The sequence below is a fragment of the Glycine soja genome, chromosome 2 (assembly GCF_004193775.1).
Source record: "Glycine soja cultivar W05 chromosome 2, ASM419377v2, whole genome shotgun sequence".
NCBI lineage: Eukaryota > Viridiplantae > Streptophyta > Magnoliopsida > Fabales > Fabaceae > Glycine > Glycine soja.
The window spans coordinates 49,918,028-49,936,170 of NC_041003.1; the positions used below are offsets into that span (position 1 = coordinate 49,918,028).

An 18,143-nucleotide genomic window follows, 5' to 3' on the forward strand; every position below is an offset into this window, starting at 1 on the left:
CATGAAACTTGAATATTAGATGTTAAATTAAAGTAGTGAAGAATCATATTCATGTAAGAGGCATGAAAGGTGTAAATAAGTAAACTGTTTCTTAAGAGAGTTTGAGTACCATGGAGGGTGTGTTAGGATGAAGTTAATTTTGTTGCTCACTCGTTAGGCAGCGGTGTAATTTAATGTTTAGCTCGCAAGTTTATGATTATATACTTGGTGCAATTTTATACTAGGTCTCAAAATTCTATTACATGTATTTACGACACCGTTTATTTCACAAATGTAATGACTTTGCGCGTCAAAAGGAAAAAGAGTTTGAATACTATTACCAACCTGACTTGTGTTATGTAGATAATAATTTTCTATTAACGTAGAAAACAATTTTATATCAATGATAATTTTTAATGTTAATTTTGAAATATTTTTATATAATTTTTTAAGTGTTATTTAAATGAATTAAAAAACAAAAAAATATTTTAATTTGTTTTGAACTGTTAATATTAATTTGAATTATAATTAATACTAAAATTATTGCTTATATTGTGTATATAAATTATTTTAATAATTTAGGCATTCCCTTTTTATTTATATTTTTTTATAACAAAATTATATAATAATTTATCATCTGTATGTCATCTATTAAACAAAATATTAATATTTTAAATTTGATATACAAAATTTTTAAAAATATTAAGAAAATCTCCATATAATAGTTTTATGATATTAATATTAATATCAAAAGAAAATTACAACAATACCCTTTAGATTTTGTGTATTTGCATAAGTATTTTTTGTCTTTTTAACCATTACATTCATCTTTGAGTGTTAGTGTAAGATTTAAAGAAATATTTATGTATCGTTTTCAAATATATAAAGGGGTAATAATACAGTGTAGAAAAATAAAAAAGAGTGAGATTATGTATAATTTGACAATAACTCGTATGTGTAATTTGATAAGAGTTTGGATATTGCTGACTCTAATATCAAATACATTAGATAGTGTAATGATTTTAGTGTTAGTTGACTTTGGGAAAATGAATTCAAGCTTCGAAATTAACGATTTGTTACATTCCCTAAATAAGTAATAGCGGTGTGCTGCGAGAACGGAGTACAATAGGGGCTAAGTTTATTGTGGAAACTCTGTTTTTTGTCGCTTTCATTTGCAAGATCGTGCTCGTTTTTTTTTCTAACTTAATCAGACATGTCATCTGTTGAGTAATAAGTCATAATCAGTAAAATTTCAGGTACTGTGACTGATCTGTCTATACATAAAGTCTCGCTAATTTTCTTGTATTCATGATTCATCTAGTATATGACTCAGACAATGGTGGTAGTGGTAGTGTCACTATTTACATTTGAAGCAGTGGAGGTGGTGTCTTCACTTGTTGATTTCGGCTTCGTATTTTCCTGAGGCTCTTGCAAATTCAATGATGTGTAAACTGACATCCCAGAGAGAGCAACAACCGCACCACCAATGCTCACAACCCCAGGATCTGAGTCAAATAATAGATACCCTCCCAACAGAATCACACATGTTTTAAACTGTCCTAAAACAACATGGGTTGTAGCAGAAGTGGCCCTGCAATCATAGATTCATAATGTGATGTTAGTTAACTTATCTTAACCTTAAGAAAAAATAGCATAATGTGTCAAAAAATGGTGTTGGAAGAGGAATGCAGTCTCACCCCAATGCCAATGCCCCTGACCATTGCAAGAGAAAACCAAGGAGAGCAGATACCAAAACTGCAGTTGAGTTGTTCACATCCCACTTGAAGGATAGGACTCCTGGTGGATCTATCCACGGCATCAATGCCCCGAGGAAGAAAACTGTGATCGGGGTTGTCTTCCACATCAACCTACAATCACAAAAGTTTCATGTCTTTGTATTCACGAGTCATAACATAATGTTTCCAGGAGAAATTGTTGAAGTAAATAGTGTAATTAAGCACTTATTGGATAAATATTTTATCAAGTTGTTTCTATAATCAAATAAAAAATTAAGGCTAAACCGTTTTTATATAAGCTGTAAGTTATTTTTATAATCGTGAACAGATCATAAACTATTTTTATAAGTTCTCTCAAATGCTTATACAAATATTTATGTTGTAAGTTAAGTCCAAATAAGTTGCAAATAAACTCTTCCAAATGCACTCTAAATTGATACTACTTACGCCAGAGCTGTCCAGTTGCCTTGCTGTTGTAAAGTAGACCACAAAATCTTATTTATGGCACTTGGGATTATCCATGCAATAGCAATTAGAGCACCAAATAAATTGAACTCTAAATCTGTTACAGTTGCAACAGCTACACCAGCTGACACGACAGCCAAAGCCAAAACCTGCATCATTGCAATGACGTGATTAGTGCATTAAAAAACAAAGAAAGGAGGGGTGAAGGGGGTTGGAATAGTCCTTTTTTAGATATGTGAAATGCTTTATAAAAGAGTAGAAAAGAAAAGGAAGGGAAGAAGAGTAACTATTCACCTTTTTAAAATCAATGGTTTTTCCAAAAAGAATGAACTCCGCAAGAACAATTGTTGGGGTAACAGCAATCTTAGCCATTTGGTAGAAACCAACACTGCAAGAGTTGGATTGTCAGAGAAAAGCAAATTCCAAATCTTTTTTTTATCATAAAGATGCTAAAGCAAGTGCATGAACCTGTTATACTTGAGGCTGGTGTTTGCAAGGCCAGAGGCAAAGGCCATAACAACACCAAGTGCAAATAAAGAAGAGAATGGAGTTGTTTTAGATGGAGGGGACACAGGAAGAACTGAGAGTGTCTTGAAAATGGCAAGGAGAAGCCATGCAGTGATGTAGTGTACAAATGTCAGGAAAATTGGGAAGTTGAAGCCAACTTTACCCATCACCTGTTAACAACATAGTTATAGTTGTACATATACATGTAAGGGTAATAGGCTGAAATTCCTAGAGAAGCAAATTGTACTGACCAATTTGTTTGCCATGATAATCCCAACAGCAACCATAAAATTGAAGGACAGTGCCACCACTGGTCCACAATATCTTTGCTGTTGACGCTTGGCTCCTTCTGAGGTTCGAATCTCATTGTAGAGAGAAGCTCTGAGTTCTTCCAGTGCTCTACCTGATATAGTTTCAATCATTAGAACTAACTGCTATTAGCTAGAGCATACACCAAGTCTAGTAGTTTATATTGGTATTGGGAACAAGGATATTGGCATTAATGAGTAATATTGAATATGAGTAAAATATCTTATAATCATTTCATTGCAAAAGGGAAACCTGAAAACATTGAATATGTCCCCAATATTTACTCCAGGGCCCAAAATTAACTTACGTATAAAGTTAAAATCAACTTTTGAAAAATATAATATGAGAATTTTTACAAATTAGTTAATGGAGAAACTTTTTTCTTTCTTTCTTTTTTCTCCGACAAATACTTACGAGAATTTTACTAAACAAGACTCAAATAAATTGAGTTCTAATCAGCTATGGAAATAAAAGAACTGCATTATAGCTCAACACTCAACAGAAAAAGAAGAATGGAGCAGCAGGGCAGATGCCAAAGAAGGAAGAATGAAAACAAGATGAATATTAGAGACAAATCATATACTTTTATTTCACATTCATTTCAAGTGTCATTTTTTAAAAATTGGATGGTGAGAACATCAAACAAAGTTGCAGAAAAATAAACAGAGAAGTATCAGTTCAATTCAAAATAAAAATTGGTCTCAGAAAGTTTCTAGGATCAGTAAAACCATGTGATGCAATCATGATAGAGCATAACATAAACTACAGAGGTTATGAACGTAAAAAAGAGAAGAAAAAGTAACGTAACAAACTTATAATTTACGACCGCCAAGACTGGAGTATCCGATGATTCTTAAACGATAAATAGTATTTCCCACAGAATGGGCAGAGGAAAATAATATTAATGTAAGATTAAGATAGTAGAGATCTATGCATCAAGAGTTGAACATGACAAAGTTCACAAGCCAATCCCAGAAAAAGAAAAACAATGCATGAACATAGGTCAAAACAAAAGTTTGATGTACATTATGCAAATTAGATATAAAATCACTCGGTTGCATGCAATAAAACTGAGTTACACTGAAATCAGCTAAGAAATATTTCTGAAAGACCTGCATCGCCAGCATCACTGTCTTTCCTTTTAATAAACTTTCGTCCTCTTCTCCATAGTGAATCCAACCACCCCATAACAATCAGGCCTATTCATGGACTTGGATCACATATTTATTCAAAATGCTAGACACTCTTCTTTCTAAAACACTATTCTATACCAATTAGATTAAAGAAGCCAAAACCAAAAGGCAAAGAGAAAAAAAAAAGGGTCATATAAATATGAATTAATAGGCCATGTTGCTTAAAATACAATCAACGTATGTTAGGTGCTTCTGGGGAAACAGAAAATTGACATTCTTCAAGGAGGGGCTTTTCAATTACATGAAAAGAAAAAAGAAAAAGACAAAAGAGAAAAGTGAAGGGAATTTACTTTGTGTTCCAAGAGAATTTTGCATTTCATGAGAGTGCCAACAATTTGGCAACACGTGTTTGTCAATTCAAGCCTACTAGAAGAACTGTAGGTAAAGAAGGTACTAGCATGCAACACCTGTCTATGATATCTGGTATACTAGGAATTGATGTAACTGTTGATTTACGGGGAAGTTAATGTAACATCATGAAATATTGTTATATCATTAGGAAATAGTCAAGACACTTGTAGCAACTACCGCTATGCACTCTTTTAGTTTTAGGTAAGATTGCCTAATCTCATGGATACAGCAACGTCTTTTGTGATAAAGATATATATATCATCACTAAACTTGATGCAGAAGTTTCATCTTACTCTAATTGATCCAAATGCAGATTTGAAGATATCCTACCAACTGGTTGGTAACATTAACCGTACTTAAAGTGATGCAAACTTTCTTTTCTCTTCCCCCAAAAAAATCAGTATTTTGCTCCATATATTATATGAGATAAATGTTTGTTTTTATTTAATCAAATATATAAAATAATAATTTTGAAAATGTTTAATTTTTATCATACCTAAAAAAATAAATCATTTTCAAATTATTACCTAAAATTTATTTTTGGTCATCTACGTAATTAAAATATTTTTATGTTTCAATCTAATACGTGTCGTTAGTCTCATTCTGTTAAGTGATGACATAGCATACGAAGTGTCATGTCATCAACGCCTAATCAGTAACACATCAGTGTTACACCATTCTCCCTTGCTCTCTTCTTCTCCCTCTTTTCCATTATTACAATTTTCCTTGGTGTATATGCCTTTTGTTATGCTTGCTCGAAATTTTATTGCTCATTTGTAGTCCCTAAAATGGAAACGGTTTAGAGTTTTGATGAATTTCGAGGTTTGGAATGTTGACGATTTTGAGCTGGTTGGTTTGACCAAGCGTTGAAAATATTGTTGCAACTAGGTTAGGGTTAGTGGCAATTGTAGTTCCCAAAATGGATCTGAGTTTTTTTTTTATGGTTAAAGGTAGAGAGAGTGAAGGTTGTTAGATTTGTTGCTGAAAATGGGTCTCTGGTTTTGAAACTACAATCTTATAATTCTGAAGTGAAATCTGTGTTTATTTTTTAGTTTTAGGGTATGAATTTTTTGGTATTATCAATTGCTCACCCAATTTTGGGTTGGGAGTTGCAGTTGGGTAAAATTCTTTCTATAGCAGTAACCAAACCCTCATTTGCAACTTTTATGAGCAAATCATGAGTATGTATGCTGGTCATGGGATTTTTGGAGAGGATTGGATGATTAGCTGGTGGTCATCGCGATGGTTCGAGTATCTAGTGGAGTCTCCCATTGTGAGAAGGGAGAACATGACAAGAGTCGAAGAAGATGAATGGGGTGAGGCAGCGGGGCCAAGAGTGGATTGAGGGCTGGATTGTGAAGGATGAGGAGGAAGAGGAGGGAATGGAGGTGACGACAAGGACGTTGTTGGTAGCGTTGGGTGGTGCGGGGGAGGTAGGCAGGCAGAGAAGAGTAGAAAATGGAAGTCACATTTTTTTTAATTGGATTTTAAAAAAAATAAATGATAAATAATGACATGACTTCAATTTGACTATATGTTAAGTGATTAGACGGGATGGTGTGACATTTTATCTGCTACGTCATCACTTAATAAAATGAGACTAATGACACGTACTATATTGAAATATACAAATTTTTTAGGTACGAAATTGATTGAAAGTGAATTTTATGTGCTAATATGAAAATGACCTATTTTTCAAGTATGAAAAACATATTTAAGCCTTTTGAAAATATAAATTATATTATTTTTTGAAGGATACAAATTATACTATTATTAGAATTTATAGTAAATAAGTATTTTTTATTATATAAATTGTAGTTTGTATTTATGATAAATATTTATATTGTAATATATGATTATTTTGAATTATTTATAATTTCTTTTGAAACTTATGAATTTAAATTTAAAATAAAGATAAAAAAATAAATTAAAAGGGATAAATGATTAATAAAACATGGATAAAGATAAAGGGATGGTGTTTTGGGATTGTTGGCATAATATCTAGTAAAAAAATAATTTTTTACCATCTTAAATGACTTTTCCTTTATCTTTTTCCGTATAATAATTGTATTTTCTTAATCATTTATCTCTTTTAATTTATTTTTTTATCTTTATTTCTAAATTGAAATTCATTTTTAGAAAGAACTAACCAGAAGTTGAAAATAACCTAGTATCATCATATAAATTTTTCTTTTTCTTTTTTACCTATATAAAACTTTAATATTAAACAATATAAAAAATCATTTAAATCTTTTTTTCAATCTCATTTTTTATTTATTTTCTTTTCAAAACTAAACAAATTATTAATGTGTTACTTTAGTATAATGTAATAATGCATTTCTTTTTCATTTTCCAAGGGTGGAGACAGGAGAGGGTGCAAATTGTTCAATTTCTACTTTCAACTTGTAAGTCCATGGATTCGTGTTGTGTGTGATAGTCAGGTAGTTTTCATTCCGTTGTTCATATGAAAGGTTAATCCAGTCAATCAATCATTTGCCATATATAAAGAAAAAATTAATCAGAATAAGTAGTGCTGTTATAGACTTAATTTATGATAAACTTATACCCGATATTAAATTCATCATTTAAAACATAATTAGAAATAGGAATGGTAAAATGAGGGAATTCTCTGTCTCGCTCTGCCTTTACGAGCCATTGAGATGAGGCTTTCATATTAACAATAGCCAAACACCATTCCACATTCATATCCTACAGCCACTAGTTTTCTGTTCAAGGTGGTGTTTTGAGTCTTGGCTGCATTTTTTTTGTTGACAAAGGGAGTCCATATAAAGTGTAAAGGGATCAAATAAGTTTAGTATTGCTAACTATAGCTTAAGGATAATGGCTACAGGGCGCAACACAACCGATCCGCGATATACTATAGTGTGTGCCACTGTGTCTCTGCTAGCAAAATAGTTTGATTAATGCTGAGAATTGATTGATATTTGATGATATTAAATGCCCTTTAATCCTTTAATAAACACCTCTGTCTGTTAATTCTCTCAACAGTGCATTAAAGTTAATATTATCTAAAATTAAGAATAGTTTTATTATCTATTGATCGTTAAAAAATTAATAAAGTAATAAATTATAGTTGTTCTTCAAAATTACGACACCAAAAATGTATTTGTGACATAAATGTTAATTTCTTAATAAAAATAATTTTTAATTTCTTAACTTATGCCTTGGTTAACAAATCAAATTTAATGTTTAGAAATATAATATTAAATTGTTTGCATAAATAATCAGACAATGACCACGATTAATCTCACAAATTAATATACCAATAATGAGCATAATTAAAAACAATAGTAGATTGAACTGAAAACAAGGTGTATACAAATTATACCTGTGATCCCGGTTGACTATCCCACAACACTAAAAGAGTCGTCAAATAGATTTACACATCAGTGTTGTGTGAGTAAGAAGTATACATGACAAATATTAGATGATCTTCAAAGCACCAAACTTTGAAAAAGAGAAGTGAATCTACAAAATGGCATTGCCATAATGGACATGACTGTTATCATTCACATAATTTAGCCTATTATTCATTGTGAATGAACTATTTTTGTTTCTCTTTTTTTTTTTTTTTTGAATGATACGAATTGCATCAATTTGATAGACATAAGATTGAAGACATGCAGAAGTGTATTTCATAAACGATCAATTACTTACCAAGCCAATTTATTCATGTTCTTGACATGTTCTTATGACAAATCATAATGGTTGAATTGAAAGGATATGTGAGAATAACATTCACGCCTTTCATGGACCAAGAACTTGACATGAAAAGTATGTGGCCCACCAACTAAAATTCTGCCTCAATATATAGGCAAGGTCTTGGTCTGATGCAGTTGACTCACAATATATCAAACTATATTGTTGGACTACTTGGCTTCAACCAAGTTCTCATTAGAATCCAAGATGATGGAGAAGGAAAGAGAAGATGAGATTGAGGACATGTCAATGTCACCTCCATCTATTGGCTCCATGCAGATTGCAGGGAGCAATGGCTTTGGTCACAGCATGGAGTTCATGTCTCAGGCATACCTTCCAAATATGTACACAGAGATTGACATAAAAGTTCAGGATTCAAGTTTCAACCAAGATCCCCCCCTCCCCATTTATCTCAAGGTAGAGAAAAATGGCTAAACTCTACAACTTCATTTGGATTTTCTTTCCACGTGCATTAGAAGAAATTACTGTATGGCTCAAGACCATCACGTATAAATTGGTTTCGGCCAATTTTCATGTGACATGTAATTGAATTTTTCAATTTACAAGAGTTAATAAAATTCGATTACATGTGTTATGTGAAAATTGGCCTGGACCATGGGCACGTGATGATAATGGACCATATGATTTTTCTTCAATTGCATTAGAGCAAAGTTTTTCTTTTTATGAGAATCATTGTTCTTCATGCAATGCAATCTAGGATCTTGATGATTTGCCATTTGATATTGAAAATTTGATTTCAATAAGTCAGAATGTTGTCATCAATAGTGTTTTAATTGTGTAGTTATGATTGCTGTCATTTGCTCTCAAAATTCTCGTTAATGTGCAGTTTGAAGATGTAGAGTTCAGGGTAATAGATAGCCAATCGGCTTCCAATAACCCTGTGAAGACAATGATGTCAAAAGTAGGCACCCAACACCACGTGGAGGAAGATAGATACAAGAAAATTTTGAAGAGTATCACAGGAAGCATTGGCCCTGGTGAAATTCTTGCTTTGATGGGTCCTTCTGGTAGTGGGAAAACAACCTTGTTGAGAGTTGTAGGGGGAAGATTAATTGACAATGTGAAGGGGAAGATAACTTATAATGATATTCGATTTAATCCAGCTGTCAAGAGGAGGTTAGAAAGTTTCATAGACATCAGCATCCATGTCATGAGTTTTGATATTTTAACAGAACATAAATATATGCTGATGTTGTACTCTTCTGTTTGTTTTTTTTCTTATATTTTTTTTCCTTTTTCTGACTTAAAGGATTGGATTTGTGACACAAGAGGATGTACTTTTCCCACAACTTACAGTAGAGGAAACATTAATCTTCTCTGCATTCTTAAGGTTGCCAAGCAATATGAGCAAGCAACAAAAATATTCTAGAGTGGAGAACACTGTCAAGGATCTAAGCCTTGAAAGGTGTGTTTAGAACAAGTCTATATGTGATTTTTGAATGCTTAAATTAGCTATAAGTTCCCCCCAAACAAAGAAATAAAACTGCTTCTCTAAATAATCTCTTGTATAACCATAGATGCCGCCACACAAAAATAGGTGGAGGATATCTCAAAGGTATATCTGGAGGAGAAAGGAAGCGAACCAGCATAGGCTATGAAATCCTTGTTGATCCTTCACTGCTGCTACTTGATGAACCAACTTCAGGCCTTGATTCCACTTCAGCAAACAGACTCCTTCTAACTCTTCAGGGGCTTGCCAAGGTATCAGTAACTATATTTAACTGTCATTTTGATAACATGCTTCATTTCTATAACCCCCACAATTTGGAATATTTGCTGAAAATACTTTTGATTTTTGATTTGTCTAAAGGGTGGAAGGACCATAATCACGACAATTCACCAGCCATCCAGCAGAATCTTTCACATGTTTGACAAACTTCTTCTGATATCAGAAGGCTATCCCATTTACTATGGGAAGGCTAAGGACTCAATGCAGTACTTTTCATCCTTGAGGTTCATCCCCGAAATACCAATGAATCCTGCAGAGTTCTTGCTTGACTTGGCAACTGGACAAGTGAATAACATAAGCGTTCCACTAGATATTTTGAAAGATCAAGAATCTGCTGACTCTTCAAAAGCTGTTATCAACGTTAGATTTATGAATTATATAAGTCTTATATGCTTGTTCGATCTCATTCCTACTTAACAATTGTTCCTTTATTTTATGTTAGTATCTACAAGTCAAGTACAAAGACACACTGGAGCCAAAAGAAAAAGGCGAGAATCATGGAGCAGCAAACACACCAGAACATCTTCAGCTAGCAATTCAGGTTAAAAAGGACTGGACAGTGAGTTGGTGCGACCAATTCGTTATTCTTTATAAGAGAACATTCAGAGCAAGAAGCAAGGACTATTTTGATAAATTAAGACTAGTTCAAGCCCTTGGCATTGCACTTTTGTTGGGTTTACTTTGGTGGAAATCTTCTATCAATACAGAGGCTCAAGTTAGAGATCAGGTGGTTTCCATGATGTTGATTTCACATTTTACAAGGCTGAGCTGCTCTACTTATCTCTTCAACATTAACATTAGAATGAAGTTCTATTTTTGGTGCAGGTTGGTTTAATGTTCTATATCTGTATATTCTGGACATCTTCATGTATTTTTGGAGCAGTCTATGTCTTTCCATTTGAAAAGGTATACTTGGTGAAAGAAAGGAAAGCAGACATGTATAGACTGAGTGTGTACTATGCTAGCAGCACTCTGTGTGACATGGTGGCGCATGTTTTCTACCCTACTTTTTTCATGGTAATCTTGTACTTCATGGCCGGATTTAAGAGGACTGTTGCTTGCTTCTTCCTGACTTTGTTCGCGGTGTGGTTAATAGCTATAACAAGTCAAGTAAGCTATGTTGAGACTCATAAGTAAAAGGGTTATTTGTTTGAAGCTTTAATGAATATAATGTTGTTAATAGGGGGCAGGAGAACTATTTGGAGCTGCAGTTATGAGCATTCAAAGAGCAGGGATGGTTGCTTCTTTGATTCTAATGTTATTCCTTCTCACAGGTGGCTACTATGTCCAGGTATGTATGCTATGCACAATTGGAGTAGAGACATGGTAATTTGTAGGCTTAACTGCAACTTTGTCTCCCTAATTTCTCAATTTCACAAATTTTGTTTCTCAATTTTATTTCATTTTTTCATAAATTTCTTCCCTACTATTTTAATTGTGCAACTTTGGTTCCGTGTTAACTTATCATCCCATATTTAGTTAAAATATTAAAGTGACACTCAGGATCAATTTAATAAAAAGTGAGACCTAAAATAAAATTTAAATTTTTTTTGGTTAATTTATCATCCCATATTTAGTGAAAATACTAAAGTGGCATGCAAGGTCCAATCCAATAAAAAGTGAAATCTAAAGTAAAATTTAAAGATTTTTTTTTCTCTTTAAAGAAAAGATTCAAATGTGAAATATTTTAGTTAAGATGTGTGACCTATTTAACTTTAAAAAAACCAATAACAAATAACTTTTTATTGATGGACTTAAAGTTTAAATTTTAATTGTTTTAGCAACAGATCAAACTTAGTCACACTTTAATGCATTGTCATGCCAACACATCCATGTTGACTCTTTTCTTTAAAGAGAGTTGTACTCATTTTTTATTAAAAAAAAAAAAAAACGTTCCTTCACAGAATGCTTGATTGTGTTGCTTGCAGCACGTACCGAAGATGATGCAGTGGTTGAAGTATTTGTCATTCGTGTACTATGGATTCAGACTTCTTCTAAAAGTGCAATATTCAGGAGAGCAACCATATGAGTGTGAAAGCGAAGGAGGGTGCAGGACACTACAGAGTTCACCATCATTTGACACTGTAAACTTGGAAGGAGGCTTAACTGAAGCATGGGTTCTGGTAGTCATGGCTCTATGCTTCCGCGTCTTAGCTTACTTCTGTCTCCGCAGACGAATTGACATTTGCAATTAGCCAGTCTCTCATGAAATGAACAACATCTCTTCTCTGTTGTTGCCAACTAAATAGCAACATTTGAGAAAAGTGTGTATCTGCTAGTGTCTAGTTGCCTTTTCAGGATGAACAGTTGCTGGAAAAAAAAAAACAAAGTAGTTGCCCCATACTTTAACAACCTTTTAGTTAAAATAAATTGTTATTTCTTTATGCCTTTATGGTACATAAATATTTTAGTTCTTCTTGTAATCAGTTTTTTTTAGTTATTCGTTTCCTCTCAATAAATCCAAAGGTAATTTTCACATTTTGCTATGGAAGATATTAGAAAAACGATGAAACCCTTAGGTTGATGCAAATTCCACCCCTAAAAACTATTTTTTGATTGAGCATCAATTATATTAATTATACTTTAATTGTTAGATAATCCTAATCCACGATGACATTACTATTATCATCTCTACTACAGAAATACACATAAGATTAAATTAATGGCTCACGAAAGAATATAAAATAAAAGAAAAAAAGGTACACATAAGATTAAATTAATGGCTCACGATGTAATTACTATTATCATCTCTACTATAGAGGTTAAATTTTTACTTTTAACAAAAGAAAAAAAGGTACACTTTACAGTAAGATTATACCATGTTGTTTGTGAGTAGAGTAATTAAAGAATATAAAATAAAACTGTTAATGATTACTTAATTAATTAATGGCTCACGAAAGCTGATAATTTAGTTATGATCAAAGATGAAGATTGGGAAGACTTATGTGGGCAACGTGAAGAATGCAATGCCGCAATGTAACGCAACTACACAAGTACACAACAAAAGACAGACCCGAAGCCAAGTACAAATTCTTCCTCTCTTTTTTTTTTTTTCCCAATCTTTTTTCGATTCATGGTTGGTTCCACTTCCTTTCAGTTTAAAAAGCTGCAGTGTTCACTTTGTTGCCACAAAACTTGGAAATAAAATGATATCTCTTTCTTTTATTAGCCATTCAATCGTGAGTCCTCCTGACAGACACAACATCCTTAGCCAGCACACACATAACATAACACATTCATTCATTAACATTGATAAGTACTATTTCCTCTTCTGTCTCACCGTGGCACGACATGTTCCGATCCGCATCCCTCCGAAAACCCACCTCCGATCCTCCGCCGCCGCCGTCAAATGCCGACCAAAAAGTCAACCCCTCCGGCGACTCTCAGTCTCAGGCGCAGGCGCGCCTCGCCCTCTACATCGCCATGGCCCACGCCGGCCTCGCCATGGCCATTCTCGTCCTCTTCTCTCTCTACAAACTCCTTCAACAGTACCTCAAACCCCTTCAATGGGCCGTTCTCTGTTCCATCCCTCTCAGACTCATTCACCAAACCACCGTTTCCTTTTGGTCTCACCCTCTCAAACTAGGCCTCCTTCACACCCTCCTCGCACTTCCCCTCTCGGTCTTCACGCTCTTCTTTACTACCCTTGTTGAGATTCGTGAAGCTTCTCTCAGAACCCTTCTCAGGAAGCCAAAGCCAAAGCCTGAGAATGACAATGACAACACAACAAAGAAGCGTAGCGGGTTTTCCACCGTGCTTCGTTTGCTCTTGTCCTTTGGAGTGTTTGTTGCTGCTTACGAGAGGCTTGGTGCCATTGGGTCTTTGTCACTTCTAGGATTAGCCTTTGTTTTCAGTTCCAAGAATGTGGATTTCAATTTCTCACTTTTCTGCCCCTCTGGTGGTGCGTTTTTCACTAGAGGGATATTGAAGAGGTTGAAAACAGTTGTGGCTGTCGGGTTGATTGTTGGCATGATTGTTGGGTTCTTGAGTGGGGTTATATTCTTCTCGTACAAGATTGGCGGTGAAGGGAAAGAGGCAGTGATTTCGCTCAAGGTTCGAGTGGAAGAGAACAATTACGCTGACAGAATCGGTGTGAAGAAGTGGATGGAGGAGAATGATGTTGCTGGGATGGTGGTTAAGCACACTAGTCAGTTCTATGAGACAGTTTCTGATCAGATTGATGGGTTGGCAATGCAGTACAATATGACTGAATTTGTGACGGTTATCAAGCAGTTTGTGATTACTGCTCCTGCTAGTGCTAACTCTTCTTCAACAGATTCGTTAATGGTGCCTTCACCGTACACGGAAAAGCTCTTGAGTTTGAAGGGTAGGCTTAGGAATAGGGAGTGGGGGGAAATTTTTGCAGAACTTGATACCCTTTTCCAAGAGCTTATAATCACTAGGGAGGATTTGGTTGAGAGGGCAAAAGGGTATGCGGTTAAAGGGATGGATGTTGGTCAACGTGTTTTGGCTAGTGGTACAAGTGTGCTTGGGAGTGGTGCAAAGTTTGTGATCTCCATTTTGAATTCCATAGTCTCTGGTGCTGCGGAGGTATTCAATTTTGTGTCTCAGACAATGGTGTTTTTCTGGGTTTTGTATTATCTTATCACATCAGAGTCAGGTGGGGTAACAGAACAAGTGATGCACATGGTTCCATTGTCCGACTCGGCTAGGGTCAGGTGTGTTGAGGTGTTGGATAAAGCAATTTCAGGAGTTCTTTTGGCCACTGCTGAGATTGCATTCTTCCAAGGGTGCCTGACTTGGCTTTTGTTTAGGCTGTACAGAATACATTTCTTGTATGTGTCAACTGTCATTGCCTTCCTTAGCCCTTTGCTACCAATATTTCCATCTTGGCTTGCAACAATTCCAGCAGCAATACAGCTAGTGCTAGAAGGCAGATACATAGTGGCCATTTTCTTGTCTGTTGCTCACCTCTCCCTCATGGATTATGGTGCAACTGAAATTCTTCAAGATGTGCCTGGACACAGTGCATATCTTGCTGGACTGAGCATCATTGGGGGAATGGCTTTGTTTCCATCAGCTCTAGAGGTAAATTGTTACCCTCCATGTTTTGGTGTTCTGATATTTTTCTTTAGTGTTTAATTTTTATCCACTCTCATAGAGGTATATTATTTAATTGTAAAAATTAATAAACTTATTTATCAGTACATAGACTATTTACTCTTCTCATATACTCAATTTGAACTAGTAATAGTCTCTGTCATTTTTCAGATTAACATAAAATTTCCTACCTTTATTTATTCTAGAATTTAGACTAGCTTGCTTGCACAACTTCATTTGAAATGGTTGTCTGCTTTTGTAAATGTTGTGTGTGAGCATGTGGGATCCAATGTATAGCTGTAGTAGCTCAAGTGTGGTTCAGCTTATATGTTGTATATATGGATGCACTTTCCTTGTATTCCATAACATTGCTGAAGGATTCTGTTGTTCCACAGGGAGCTATTTTGGGGCCATTGATAACTACAGTCATGATTGCTCTGAAGGATTTATATGCTGAATTTGTTTTGGACGAACCTGATGACAAGGTAAAGGAGAAGGCAAATTAGGTTTCTATTTGTATTTATGACTGTAAGTATATATTTGCAGTTGAAGATGTCTACCACTACATTGTTCTTTGTCATTCTATCAGTGGAGCTTGTCTAGGCTCGCCATTTGTTTGTAACTATTCTTCTTATCTATATCATTTAATTACTGTGATTGATAAGATAGGATTTTGTCTGCCTCTTCTTTTTCCTCCATTTTAGGGGTCACATATTTTCACTCGGTGGCTGTGTTTGATAGGTGCACATCTAGTCCTTCAATTAATGTGTTCTTTGTACCAGAGGAAAAATATTATAAAATAAAAGAAAAAGACATGTGAGGTTGTTCGGTGCAAAATTTCATGCTATTTTCTTGGACATAGCCATTGAGATGAGTTTCAGACTTTCAGCTACTGCCTTTTCTTTCTTCCAAGGGAAAACTCATTGTACTGAAGTGGGTTTTAAGAGATACAAGAGACTGAATAGGAAGGGGAAAGAAAAAAAAGGAGGCAGACGTATTACTAATGAGTTTGAATCCATCTTATTTGTTTTTTTTTTATAAGCAAACACTTTATTAATATAAAAGTTATTAAATTGAACAAAATGTGTCCAATTTAATCCACCGGTAAAAAGTAGCCCTTGTGCAACTGAAGATTACCCATGCCCTCATAAATCTCTGTTGTAGCATAATGCATCCCAAATCCCATAACTCAGTCTTATATCTTAGCTCACCACTTCCACTAAGCCACTTGATAGTATTGACCCACCAGCCCCACACTTTACCATATATAATTTTGTCTGATATAGATGCACAAATTTCCTATCAATATTGGTAAAATAGTTTGTAGCGGAAGCTTTGCATCGCATATTATCCTCTTGTTGCACGTTCATTGTTTTAACAATTGAGTTATATCAAGATATTGGCCATTCTCTCTCTAATCCGAATATTTATTGCAAACAACACACTTGGTTTCTTTTCCACTGAAAAGAGAAAAATTCAATAATAGAATAGAATAGGCAAAGTGAAACAAACAATTGAGCTATATCAAACGAATCAACGATTTGTTAATAAAAAATATTTGTTTTTACATAAAAGAATTTAATTTTGATACATTTTAGTTACTACGTTTGAATTTGTTGTAATTCCAATAAATGATGATATAAATGTAGCAAACAGTGAGGACATAGTTACAAGTAAGGATTAAATTGATTTTGTTTTTGCATAATGGCTAAATTGAATTTAAACTTGATATCCATCCATGTGTTGTGCGGGTTAAAAATATACGCTACAATTTTTTAAAAATTAAGAATTATGTAAATAGGATATTTGGACATGTTTTCATATAAAAACAATATAATATAAAATATAATAAAAGTTATAATTACATAAGTAGGATATATGTTATAATTTATACATGTTATAAATATGATATATTTTACAATTTAATGAAGAAAAATAAATAATATTTATATATGTTTTCATTTCAAAAATTAAATGAACTAAATGATTCTTTCATATTTTGACAAATTAGTGTCAATATAACATGATAAGTTGAATGATTAAGAAAGAGAAATAGGAAAAAGTCATGAATTGAATCTCTTTTATAAAAATTAATAAATTAATAATTAATGTTTGTCAATAAAAAAGTATCAATAAAATTATATTAATTTTCTTAAAAAATATTATAGACATTATTTATCTTTTTCTTCTCTTTCTACTACTGATAAATTATTTTGTGATATTATTAACTACTAGTCATAAAAGATAATTTAGTTACATAATTTATTTTAATTTAGTAGGTCTTTGGAATATAATTAATAAAATCTTTCGTAAAAAAATATATGCTTAACGTAAATAGCACTTTTTATTAAAAATTGATTTGGGTTCTTGGTGACATGTAAAATTGGTGATTGTCATTTGTAATTTTTGGTATTTAAAAAATGTTTAATTTATCTTCTATGTAAAGATATTATTTATATGTTCTTGTATCATTTTAATATATATATAATTATAATTATGAATACTTTGTGTAAATTTTGATACTAGTATATTTATTAGATGAATGTTAATTAAGTTTCATAATTGGCTCTCCAATAGGAAGTGGAATCACTAATATATTGACTTGTGAGCAAATAAGCTAACATGGCAAATAAGAATATGCTGATGTGGCAGTGTATAATTTCCTAATTCAGAATTTATATATTATTAATATTTATGCAAGAGAAGGAAGTGCAACGCAGGAAACCCCCTGTCCTCTGCGGACTCGTGATTCATAATGTGACTAAACAGGACCTATATATTGTAATTCATGTATAAATAATATGATAGAAGAACATATATATTGTAGCAATTGAATCGTTGGTTAGTGACTTAAGCTTTCACTCACAGGCACATAAATAAAATTAATATTGATTGTGGAAGAAGAGTATAATGATAAAATATAAGTGCTACGTGAGGTGTAAATAATTAAGCATTATCCTGAATCGAAGGAGCACAGCACAAGAAACACGTGGGATGGGAGTGAGGAGTCTAAAACATTCACGAAATCTTTAAATGGAATTTTATTTATACTGTAGCAAGCAACATGTCTGT

General features: G+C 33.5%; 3 protein-coding genes across 3 annotated transcripts; 2 read left to right on the forward strand and 1 right to left on the reverse strand.

Annotated features, from left to right (window-relative positions):
• Window positions 1-1,097: 1,097 nt before the first annotated feature.
• LOC114403261 (nucleotide-sugar uncharacterized transporter 2-like) lies at window positions 1,098-4,311 on the reverse strand. The gene is made up of 7 exons (XM_028366101.1): window positions 4,109-4,311; window positions 2,939-3,090; window positions 2,649-2,857; window positions 2,475-2,568; window positions 2,163-2,329; window positions 1,677-1,847; window positions 1,098-1,570 (listed from the first exon to the last, which is right to left on the reverse strand). Exons 1-7 carry the CDS (start codon window positions 4,182-4,184, stop codon window positions 1,309-1,311), a joined length of 1,131 nt encoding a protein of 376 aa, XP_028221902.1. The 5' UTR covers window positions 4,185-4,311; the 3' UTR covers window positions 1,098-1,308.
• A 4,106-nt stretch (window positions 4,312-8,417) lies between these two features.
• On the forward strand, window positions 8,418-12,364 carry LOC114372196 (ABC transporter G family member 26-like). The gene is made up of 9 exons (XM_028329650.1): window positions 8,418-8,677; window positions 9,108-9,397; window positions 9,531-9,686; window positions 9,799-9,982; window positions 10,092-10,370; window positions 10,453-10,737; window positions 10,836-11,120; window positions 11,194-11,301; window positions 11,939-12,364. The coding sequence occupies exons 1-9, from the start codon at window positions 8,468-8,470 to the stop codon at window positions 12,203-12,205; spliced, it is 2,064 nt and encodes a 687-aa protein (XP_028185451.1). The 5' UTR covers window positions 8,418-8,467; the 3' UTR covers window positions 12,206-12,364.
• A 644-nt stretch (window positions 12,365-13,008) lies between these two features.
• On the forward strand, window positions 13,009-15,852 carry LOC114403269. Its single transcript, XM_028366114.1, has 2 exons — window positions 13,009-15,059; window positions 15,467-15,852. The coding sequence occupies exons 1-2, from the start codon at window positions 13,302-13,304 to the stop codon at window positions 15,575-15,577; spliced, it is 1,869 nt and encodes a 622-aa protein (XP_028221915.1). The 5' UTR covers window positions 13,009-13,301; the 3' UTR covers window positions 15,578-15,852.
• Window positions 15,853-18,143: the final 2,291 nt, after the last annotated feature.

Coding starts and splice junctions, on each gene's coding strand:
- LOC114403269 (XM_028366114.1), top strand. CDS start 13,302: ATGTTCCGATCCGCATCCCTCCGAAAACCCACCTCCGATCCTCCGCCG. Junction 15,060..15,466: donor TGTTTCCATCAGCTCTAGAG/GTAAATTGTTAC, acceptor GTTGTTCCACAG/GGAGCTATTTTGGGGCCATT.
- LOC114372196 (XM_028329650.1), top strand. CDS start 8,468: ATGATGGAGAAGGAAAGAGAAGATGAGATTGAGGACATGTCAATGTCA. Junction 9,983..10,091: donor CTCTTCAGGGGCTTGCCAAG/GTATCAGTAACT, acceptor ATTTGTCTAAAG/GGTGGAAGGACCATAATCAC. Junction 10,371..10,452: donor CTTCAAAAGCTGTTATCAAC/GTTAGATTTATG, acceptor ATTTTATGTTAG/TATCTACAAGTCAAGTACAA.
- LOC114403261 (XM_028366101.1), bottom strand. CDS start 4,184: ATGGGGTGGTTGGATTCACTATGGAGAAGAGGACGAAAGTTTATTAAA. Junction 3,091..4,108: donor CAGTGATGCTGGCGATGCAG/GTCTTTCAGAAA, acceptor AAACTATATCAG/GTAGAGCACTGGAAGAACTC. Junction 2,330..2,474: donor AAACCATTGATTTTAAAAAG/GTGAATAGTTAC, acceptor GCAATGATGCAG/GTTTTGGCTTTGGCTGTCGT.